The following is an 11,227-nucleotide window of genomic DNA, read 5'->3' on the forward strand; positions in this document are numbered from 1 at the left end:
GTCACAACATTGCTCTGTGTAGCTGATGTTACAGCACATCACAACATTGCTCTGTATAGCTGATAATGTTACAACACGTCACAACATTGCTCTGTGTAGCTGATAATGTTACAACACGTCACAACATTGCTCTGTGTAGCTGATGTTACAACACATCACAACATTGCTCTGTATAGCTGATAATGTTACAACACGTCAAGTCACTTCTCTGTGTAGCTTATACTGTGTTACAAAACACTGCTATGTGTAACATGAAAGCGATTACACATCCAGTTTCTTCTATCATTATCCAATAACTTTATCCATTTCGATCACCAGCCTAAATTATACTAATAAAATCAAACCAAATCAGTTCATACACAAATAACTATGTTGTACAGAAGTAAAGTAACCATGTTGTACAGAAGTAAAGTAACTATGTTGTACAAAAGTAAAGTAACTATGTTGTACAGAAGTAAAATAACTATGTTTATACAAGTAACTATGTTGTACAGAAGTAAAGTAACTATGTTGTACAGAAGTAAAGTAACTATGTTCTACAGAAGTAAAGTCACTATGTTGTACAGAAGTAAAGTCACTATGTTGTACAGAAGTAAAATAACTATGTTGTACAGAAGTAAAGTAACTATGTTATACAGAAGTAAAGTAACTATGTTGTACAGAAGTAAAATAACTATGTTGTACAGAAGTAAAATAACTATGTTGTACAGAAGTAAAGTAACTATGTTAAAACAGTAGTAAAATAACTGTGTTGTACAAAAGTAAAGTAACTATATTGTACAGAAGTAAAGTAACTAAGTTTATACAAGTAACTATGTTGTACAGAACTAAAGTAACTATGTTGTACAGAAGTAAAGTAACTAAGTTTATAGAAGTAACTATGTTGTACAGAAGTAAAGTAACTAAGTTTATACAAGTAACTATGTTGTACAGAAGTAAAGTAACTATGCTGTACAGAAGTAAAATAACTAAGTTTATACAAGTAACTATGTTGTACAGAAGTAAAGTAACTATGTGGTACAGAAGTAAAGTAACTATGTTTATACAGAAGTAAAATAACTGTGTTGTACAGAAGTAAAGTAACTATGCTGTACAGAAGTAAAATAACTAAGTTTATACAAGTAACTATGTTCTACAGAAGTAAAGTAACTATGTTGTACAGAAGTAAAATAACTAAGTTGTACAAAAGTAAAGTAACTATGTTCTACAGAAGTAAAGTAACTATGTTGTACAGAAGTAAAGTAACTATGTTGTACAGAAGTAAAGTAACTAAGTTTATACAAGTAACTATGTTGTACAGAAGTAAAATAACTATGTTGTACAGAAGTAAAATAACTAAGTTGTACAAAAGTAAAGTAACTATGTTGTACAGAAGTAAAGTAACTATGTTGTACAGAAGTAAATTAACTATGTTGTACAGAAGTAAAGTAACTAAGTTTATACAAGTAAATATGTTGTACAGAAGTAAAGTAACTATGCTGTACAGAAGTAAAATAACTAAGTTTATACAAGTAACTATGTTGTACAGAAGTAAAGTAACTATGTGGTACAGAAGTAAAGTAACTATGTTTATACAGAAGTAAAATAACTGTGTTGTACAGAAGTAAAGTAACTATGCTGTACAGAAGTAAAATAACTAAGTTTATACAAGTAACTATGTTCTACAGAAATAAAGTAACTATGTTGTACAGAAGGAAAATAACTAAGTTGTACAAAAGTAAAGTAACTATGTTCTACAGAAGTAAAGTAACTATGTTGTACAGAAGTAAAGTAACTATGTTGTACAGAAGTAAAGTAACTAAGTTTATACAAGTAACTATGTTGTACAGAAGTAAAATAACTATGTTGTACAGAAGTAAAATAACTAAGTTGTACAAAAGTAAAGTAACTATGTTGTACAGAAGTAGAGTAACTATGTTGTACAGAAGTAAAGTAACTATGTTGTACAGAAGTAAAGTAACTATGCTGTACAGAAGTAAAATAACTAAGTTTATACAAGTAACTATGTTCTACAGAAGTAAAGTAACTATGTTGTACAGAAGTAAAATAACTAAGTTGTACAAAAGTAAAGTAACTATGTTCTACAGAAGTAAAGTAACTATGTTGTACAGAAGTAAAGTAACTAAGTTTATACAAGTAACTATGTTGTACAGAAGTAAAATAACTATGTTGTACAGAAGTAAAATAACTATGTTGTACAGAAGTAAAATAACTATGTTGTACAGAAGTAAAGTAACTATGTTAAAACAGTAGTAAAATAACTGTGTTGTACAAAAGTAAAGTAACTATGTTGTACAGAAGTAAAGTAACTAAGTTTATACAAGTAACTATGTTGTACAGAAGTAAAGTAACTATGTTGTACAGAAGTAAAATAACTATGTTGTACAGAAGTAAAGTAACTAAGTTTATACAGAAGTAAAGTAACTAAGTTTATACAGAAGTAAAATAACTATGTTGTACAGAAGTAAAGTAACTAAGTTTATACAGAAGTAAAGTAACTAAGTTTATACAGAAGTAAAGTAACTATGTTGTACAGGAGTAAAATAACTATGTTGTACAGAAGTAAAATAACTGTGTTGTACAGAAGTAAAGTAACTAAGTTTATACAGAAGTAAAGTAACTATGTTGTACAGAAGTAAAATAACTGTGTTGTACAGAAGTAAAGTAACCATGTTGTACAGAAGTAAAATAACTTAGTTGTACAGAAGTAAAGTAACTATGTTAAAAACAGAAGTAAAGTAACTATGTGGTACAGAAGTAAAGTAACTATGTTGTACAGATGTAAAGTTACTACTGTTATATACATTTGTTACAAATAGCCTTCTATTAACATTTATTTAATAATTATTTTTATCTGTAGTTGTTATAATAGCCCACTCTCAGGTTTTATTTAATAATTACAATACACGACACTTGCCATCCAAATCCAGTCCTTCGGATCAGCAGCAGTGCCACCAACAATCCTTGTGTCATAGTTTCTTCCACACACTGTTGAGAATAGATAACCAGTTGCTCATAAAGTTAGGAAGATATTGGATAACCACTTGTAATCAATTTCATAATACTTTAGGGTGTTTACCTAATTTATATCACCCTGTTTGATGCAACTGTTAATGAATTAGTTTTCATATATTTAAAGACGTTTTGAACAGAAATATTACCAAAGAAATGAAGACATTGGCATGTTTGTGTTCTGCGTTAACTATTAGACTGGAGAAAAACTAGCCATCCACCAACACCCTCCGCCTGTCTTTGTGCTTATCTAATTGAACTCTGAGATTCGAACGTCAACCTTATTAGCACCAAAATGCAGAGAGTGATTATATGGTAATGGGTCGTGAACCATGGATCTTCGGTTTTACAGCTCGTTATACTAATAGGGGCTTAAGAGAACAAGGAGTTATAAATATTGAGGTTACATAAGACCATGTTTCGTCCTTAGCCAGTAACCCCAATTTAAACTTCATCGTCTCTTACGATATTATTATAAAATCTTTCACACCGTCGCCATCTGGTGGTACTGAATTATGTAATTAAAATAGTTAATTAAAGCGTTTGTTTTCATGAAAAAACAACTCAGTTGGGAGAAATTTGCCGTTTTAAGTGATTGACTGTCACACTTATAACGCAAACACAGCTTGAAATGAGGAGGTTAATATTTTTGGATACAAAACAGATTTAAACCCAGTTCATCATCCCCAAATCCAGAACTGTAGCAACAGGAAGACAATGAGGGGTGGTGATGGATCGTGGCCTAATGGGTAGCATATGTCGTACTATAGATTCGAGAGTTCATGTTTTGAATCCTAAGAACTTACATCGTGAGTTCTTCATTCGATCAGAAGATTGTCGCCCATTAAGGGAATGGTGGGTGTTTTGTTAGTTGCTTTCTCTCTAGCTTGTTTGTTTGTAATTAGGAACAAAGCTTCACAATGGGCTCTTTGTGCTCTGCCCACCAAGGATATCAAAACTCTCGCGTTGTAAGTCCGCAGACATACGGATGTGCCACTAAGGAGCATTTCTAGTTTATAGGTTAAGTTTAGAGACTACTAGCGAAGATAGCTTTCCGTTCAGATTTGTATAAACACACGAAACAAACAAAAAGTCCGTAAATATATATACGTGTGTGTGTGTATGTATGTGTATTGGCTTCCTAGCTAAAAAACTCGTTTATCTCTAATTTTACATTTTTATAGCAAATCCTTTTTAACACGTTAATAATAGAGGTCTGTTAATTTTTCAGTCCTTACCTGCGGAAATTGGCTTGTTTGATGAAGGTGTTGTGACGGGTTGAGGGCGTGGTGTAGACTGTGGGCCTGAAAGTTCATAATAATTAGGACAGCAGACTCCTACGTACGTGTTTTGGATGAAGCACATATACTCCAGAAAAGCAGTAAAACTAATAACGATTTCCGGTAGAGGGCACTGCCGGAGATAAGTACAACTACCTCGCTGGCCCCCTGGTGTGAGGCACGATTGGAATCGCTCACCAGCCCTTGCGTTCGGGTTGTATAGGGCTGATTTCTTATTTTGCACAGGCAAATCATCCACAATATCCAACAGCTGATTTTCAATGTTCTTCAAGGACCCTTCAAGATCACCAAAATTGCCCTGCGCCGGAACTGGCGATTCATTGTTTACCTTTTTCGCTAGTCCTGGCGGCAAACCTTCAAAATAAAAATAGTCGGACATTATTGTTGTTTGTGTTGTATTGAAAACTATTATTATTGATATAAAAAACTGTTGCTAGGTTTATAGTAGTTAATATATTTATATTCTTTCACACGTATATTAAATAATTGTTTTTAACTTCCTTTCAGTCTAGTTTTATTCTATAACGAAGGATCCATCAGCGGTTCCATCATCATCGGTTCAAAAGGCTTGTGAAAAAGAAATAATAAAGAAAAAAAACTTAGAAAGAAAATCACTGAGTTATGTATTTGATGTCAAGAAAAAATGACGGGTTCGAATACCGGTCGCACCAAACGTGCTCGCCTTTTCAGCTGTGGGAGCGTTATAATGTGACGGTCAATTCCACTATTCATTGGTAAAAGAATAGCCCAGGAATTGGCGGTGGGTGGTGATGACTAGCCGCCTTCCCTGTAGTCTTACACTGCTAACTTAGGGACAGCTAGCACAGATAGCCCTCGTGTAGTTTTGCGCGAAATGGAGAAACAAAGAAACAAACAAGACAAATGAAAACCTTGAGTGAGATAACTGTGTATTGAAGAAAATCGTGTTGTATAACCTCCCCTTCTTAACCAAGAGATTTTATTATAATAAATGTGTTCAATGGATTTGTTTGTATTTAAGTACAATCTGTTTTTTTTTAGAAAATCGTGTTGTATAACCTCCCCTTCTTAACCAAGAGATTTTCTTATAATAAATGTGTTCAATGGATTTGTTTGTATTTAAGTACAATCTGTTGTTTTTTAGAAAATCGTGTTGTATAACCTCCCCTTCTTAACCAAGAGATTTTCTTATAATAAATGTGTTCAATGGATTTGTTTGTATTTAAGTACAATCTGTTTTTTTTTAGAAAATCGTGTTGTATAACCTCCCCTTCTTAACCAAGAGATTTTCTTATAATAAATGTGTTCAATGGATTTGTTTGTATTTAAGTACAATCTGTTTTGTTTTTTTAGATTAAACACATAGCTAGACAATGGGTTATCTGTGTTCTTCTCATGAAGCCAAGGTTTGTGATGACCGTGGTAAAGACAGTGATGACAAGAAGACGAGAGTTTCTCTGTCAAGTATATCACCTTGTCGCTGGGATCTGTAAATCCAAGAGCGCCAGTATGTTGTGGGGGGGTAAACGAGAGATCCCGGAGAAAACCCACTTTCTCAGGAAAGTTGTCGAATAATGTACTTGTCCTGTGCCCAGAGTTTAAGCTAAAACAACATAAATGGATTATTAAACCTTTTCGAGTGTTTTTAGGTTTAAGGTTTCTTTCGTGGTTTGGGATTCATCGTACGGAAACATTGTTTTGCATAATGTCTTGTCATTGTTTGGAAGGTGGCAGTTAGGGGGTCTTTTTTTCTGCTTTACTGTAGTACTTAAGAGCAAGGAATGATAGCCTTTATTGTTTGAATGTTTTGTGTAAGTAACTCGTTCGGGTAGGTTTTGGGAGTCTTAGGGCTAGTTTGAGAACTCTGTCCTGTTGTAACTGTAACTTGTTTTTGATCCTACTTAAAGTGTTGAAGGTGACTTGACACCCGTATTCTATGTCAGGACTTATGTAGGTTGAATATATTTTTATCATTGTTTCTGAGTTTGGAACCTTTGTTTCTTCTTGTGATTAATCTTAAATGTAAAATACATTTACTGGTGGATTTGTATATGTGCTTGACATATTCAGCCCATGTAAGACGGCTGTCGAAGGTTATACCTAGAAACTTAACTGTGGTGTATATTTTTATTTCAGCATTGTTAAGTGTGATTTTAGCTTTTTTTGACATTTTTGGAAAATTTGTTGAAGCGATGTCTAAATATAACCCCTGTCATTTTGAGTAGGTTGAGAGTTTTTCTCCAATTATTACAAAAGCCAATTATGTTTAGGGATTTTTGAATTTATCGGCAGCTATAAGGGTTTTTGCAAGGTGCTCCAAACAGTGATATTGTTAGCATCACGTGAGAAATATGCATATGTTAAGTTTGGAGAGGAGATTTATTAACAAAAAGTATGTGAAGAAGTGGCGAGAGTCTTGTGGGACTCCTGATGTAATGTTGAATGGTTGAGAGGACAGAGTCTTGTGGGACTCCTGATGTAATGTTGAATGGTTGAGAGGACAGAGTCTTGTGGGACTCCTGATGTAATGTTGAATGGTTCAGAAGACATAGCCTTGTGGGACTCCTGATGTAATGTTGAATGGTTGAGAGGACAGAGTCTTGTGGGACTCCTGATGTAATGTTGAATGGTTGAGAGGACAGAGCCTTGTGGGACTCCTGATGTAATGTTGAATGGTTGAGAGGACACAGTCTTGTGGGACTCCTGATGTAATGTTGAATGGTTGAGAGGACAGAGTCTTGTGGGACTCCTGATGTAATGTTGAATGGTTGAGAGGACAGAGCCTTGTGGGACTCCTGATGTAATGTTGAATGGTTGAGAGGACACAGTCTTGTGGGACTCCTGATGTAATGTTGAATGGTTGAGAGGACACAGTCTTGTGGGACTCCTGATGTAATGTTGAATGGTTGAGAGGACAGAGCCTTGTGGGACTCCTGATGCAATGTTGAATGGTTGAGAGTACAGAGCCTTGTGGGACTCCTGATGTAATGTTGAATGGTTGAGAGGACAGAGTCTTGTGGGACTCCTGATGTAATGTTGAATGGTTGAGAGGACAGAGCCTTGTGGGACTCCTGATGTAATGTTGAATGGTTGAGAGGACAGAGTCTTGTGGGACTCCTGATGCAATGTTGAATGGTTGAGAGGACAGAGCCTTGTGGGACTCCTGATGTAATGTTGAATAGTTGAGAGGACAGAGTCTTGTGGGACTCCTGATGCAATGTTGAATGGTTGAGAGTACAGAGCCTTGTGGGACTCCTGATGCAATGTTGAATGGTTGAGAGGACAGAGTCTTATGGGACTCCTGATGTAATGTTGAATGGTTGAGAGGACAGAGCCTTGTGGGACTCCTGATGCAATGTTGAATGGTTCAGAGGACAGAGTCTTGTGGGACTCCTGATGCAATGTTGAATGGTTGAGAGGACAGAGCCTTGTGAGACTCCTAATGTAATATTAAATGGTTGAGAGAACAGAGCCTTGTAGGATTCCTGATGTAATGTTGAATGGTTGAGAGGACAGAGCCTTGTGAGAGTCCTGATGTAATGTTGGATGGTTGAGAGGACAGAGCCTTGTGAGACTCCTGATGCAATGTTGGATGGTTGAGAGGACAGAGCCTTGTGGGACTTCTGATGTAATGTTGAATGATTGAGGATATGGAGTCTTGTGGAACACCTGGTGTAATGTTAAATAGTTGATAGATGGTGTTATTAACTTTTATGGAAGTTTGATGTCCATCTGAGGATTTGTCATTTACTTTCATATTATGTATCAGAAGACGTTGTGCCAAACAGAATCGAAGGTTTTGTTTTCGTCTAGAAACAGCAGTAGTGGCATTACTGTTATTAAATGCTATGTGGATGTATTCGATTGGTTTGGTTATGTGGTCTAGTGTTTTTCTAACTTTACTAGAAGAGTTCTGGATGTTTGAAGTCAGGTTACGGTTTTCACAATATAGAAGTCTGATGTAATACGTTCAAGCAGCTTAGGAAAGCTGGTACAGCGGTAAGTCTACGGACTTAAAACGCTAAAATCAGGGGTTGGATCCCCTCGGTGGACTCAGCAGATATAGCCCGATGTGGCTTTGCTATAAGAAAACACACACACGCAGCTTAGGAGCCTGATTGGTCTGGAGTTGTTGGTGCTTGATTTATGAATCCGAGTAACAAATGGTATGAAAAATGTATCATGATGTTTTATAGATGTATTAATACATTGGTTGAACCGTTTTTTAAGTTTTACATTATGGATATTGTTATGACCAGGTGCTGAGTTTTTTAGTAATCTTAGAAGGAAGAAATTTGGAACGATTTTAGTTTAATTCTTTTTGCCACATTTTTGGTAATATAATCCTTTTTAGCCACAATTTTAGTATAATATAAATACTTGGTTTTAGTTTATTCATATTTTCATTTTAATGGAAACATTTGGGTCTGATCTTGTTATACGTACTTAAACTACATCTTGAAAATAATTTCGGAACCTCTGTCTGATTGTTTTACGTATCTATTAATTGATTTATGCATAAAATTATTTTTAAAGCTATTCTTCTTTGTATTTAATGTTATGCTGTACATTAAAGAAACTTACGACTGTTTGTTTTGTTGTTGTTTTTTAATTTCGAGCAAAGCTACACGAGGGCTATCTGCGCTAGCCGTCCCTAATTTAGCAGTGTAAGACTAGAGGGAAGGCAGCTAGTCATCACCATCCACCGCCAATTCCTGGGCTATTCTTTTACCAACGAATAGTGGGATTAACCGTCACATTATAACGTCCCCACAGCTGAAAGACGAGCATGTTTGGTATGACGGGCATTTGAACCCGCGACCTCAGATTACGAGTCGAACGCCTTAACCCACCCGGTCATGCCGGGCCTACTTTCGAGTGAAAGCAAAATCCAGCTACAACTGCGATAGAACTCATGGTACAAATGAACTTATACTAAGTCCACAGTCTCTTCCCCAAACTTCGATTTTCTAATCCCATCCAACGTTTGTATTTACAAACACTGGTTTGTTACCTTGTTATTCCCTAGATTCTTGAACAATTATTGTTATTTGTCTTTGTTCATGCACAACTATTAAAATCCTGATCTAGAAATATAAGTGGTCATCACTGATAACGTGGTGAAAGTAACATTTGTTGTTGTTAATTATTTTTCTACAGTAAAAGTGTCTAAATCTCTCTTATTGATTAATGGTTATTGGTTTTACCATAGAAACATCATTACCTTTCTTTCTGACTCCTTCAACGTCCTTAAAAATTACACAAGAAACTGCAAGACACAGAATCACGAACGTCTTCAGAGTTGGTCCTGTACCCATGTTGATGAACTTGGGACTCACGAACGTCTTCAGAGTTGGTTCTGTACTCATCTCGATGAACTTGTTTTATCTTGAAGTAAACAAACTTCCAGGTGGTCTTTTGAAATTTGTTTTAAGCTTTGGACTGAGTTCTGGCCCCCCAACAACTAACCTTGACCGACCTTGGGTCAGACTAATAACTGATGGAAAAACTGAGTTGACATACAAAACATGAGTGGGCATGCGCAGTAAAGTCAACCTAAGGAACCATGTGGACTCCTTTATAAATAAATGGTAAATATATTTGTTGTAGCTTCGTCATATAGATATTTAGCTATTTCAGTTTACTAACACTTCATTATATAAATAGTCTTCAAATATTGTGAAACCACTATGCGGGGTAAGCGTAAAATAACTAAGAAACTAAAAATATACACCGATAGAATCAGGGTTCAGTTATTATCTTGCAACGTTCACCTGGTTGCCACTGGTAGAAATTTAGATGGTCTATTATTAGATTCAGTAACAACATTATTTGTACATATCAGATTTTGATACTGGATTTTTACCTGGATTAAAACATTTTTAACACCCCTGCGAATATTTCCTAACATATACAGATTTTCTGAAGTAAATAAATAGTTTGTTTGTTTGTTTGTTTCAAAAGTTTGGTTAAGATTACACCTTCAGACTTACAATTAAAATGTTTTGATAAAATTAAAGGTATGTTAGAGGTATCATATGTCGTGGAATTTAGTTTTTGTACATTAATTTATTTCACTATGTACCTACTCAGTTTGTCATGTAATATTGGTTGCACTGATTTGTTAATTTTCAAGCTTTATCCATGCAGTTAGGTCATTTTAAATGAAAAGCTAATACCAATTAAATACAGTAATACCCCAGTACAAGCCCAAGGTTCGACAGGAAACACCTCTGACATAACGCAAAAAAAAAGTGACGTAAAATAAAATATCCCATTAATTTTTTGTGTCAGTAACGTCGTGTCACGAGAAAAGTCCTTTTTCTCCTAAAACAATTAATTTAAGAATGTTTTTGTGGTTTGTTTGTTTGTTTGTTTGTTTTGAATTTCACGTAGAGCTACTCGAGGGCTATCTGCGCTAGCCGTCCCTAATTTAGCGGTAAGACTAGAGGGAAGGCAGCTAGTCATCACCACCCACCGCCAATTCCTGGACTACTCTTTTACCATCGGATAGAGGGATTGATTGTCACATTATAACGCCCCCACGGCTGAAAGGGCGAGCATGTTTGGTGCGACCGGGATCCGAACCTGTTTTTGTGGATGAAAAATAAGAGTATTTCAGTTCATTTTCTCTACTTGACCAGCGTTATGTTTCCAGAATTACAAGAATTCTGTTCTTGACCAGCGTTATGTTTCCGGAATAACAAGAATTCTGTCCTTGACCAGCGTTATGTTTCCAGAATTACAAGAATTCTGTTTCTTGTGGATGACAACGCAGGCATCTCATTACATAGCTTTGCGTTAAGAAGTCCAGGAACAACAACTTCTCTGGTTGTGAACATTAAATATTTATTTGTTATTTTGTATGTAAGCAATAAACATTTCTTATTTTTGTTGCTACAAACAACAGCTAGATTTTTCATGGTTCGTCTTGT

General features: G+C 35.3%; 1 protein-coding gene across 1 annotated transcript; it reads right to left on the reverse strand.

Annotated features, from left to right (window-relative positions):
- Positions 1-2,890: 2,890 nt before the first annotated feature.
- On the reverse strand, positions 2,891-9,781 carry LOC143241705 (serine protease ea-like). Its single transcript, XM_076484935.1, has 3 exons — positions 9,517-9,781; positions 4,251-4,667; positions 2,891-2,988 (listed from the first exon to the last, which is right to left on the reverse strand). The coding sequence occupies exons 1-3, from the start codon at positions 9,659-9,661 to the stop codon at positions 2,891-2,893; spliced, it is 660 nt and encodes a 219-aa protein (XP_076341050.1). The 5' UTR covers positions 9,662-9,781.
- Between the last annotated feature and the right edge of the window lie 1,446 nt (positions 9,782-11,227).

Source organism: Tachypleus tridentatus, unplaced genomic scaffold (assembly GCF_004210375.1).
Source record: "Tachypleus tridentatus isolate NWPU-2018 unplaced genomic scaffold, ASM421037v1 Hic_cluster_1, whole genome shotgun sequence".
NCBI classification, from domain to species: Eukaryota; Metazoa; Arthropoda; class Merostomata; order Xiphosura; family Limulidae; genus Tachypleus; species Tachypleus tridentatus.

Coding starts and splice junctions, on each gene's coding strand:
- LOC143241705 (XM_076484935.1), bottom strand. CDS start 9,661: ATGAGTACAGAACCAACTCTGAAGACGTTCGTGAGTCCCAAGTTCATC. Junction 4,668..9,516: donor TGAAGGAGTCAGAAAGAAAG/GTAATGATGTTT, acceptor TTTATTTTGAAG/GTTTGCCGCCAGGACTAGCG. Junction 2,989..4,250: donor AAACAAGCCAATTTCCGCAG/GTAAGGACTGAA, acceptor TATTCTCAACAG/TGTGTGGAAGAAACTATGAC.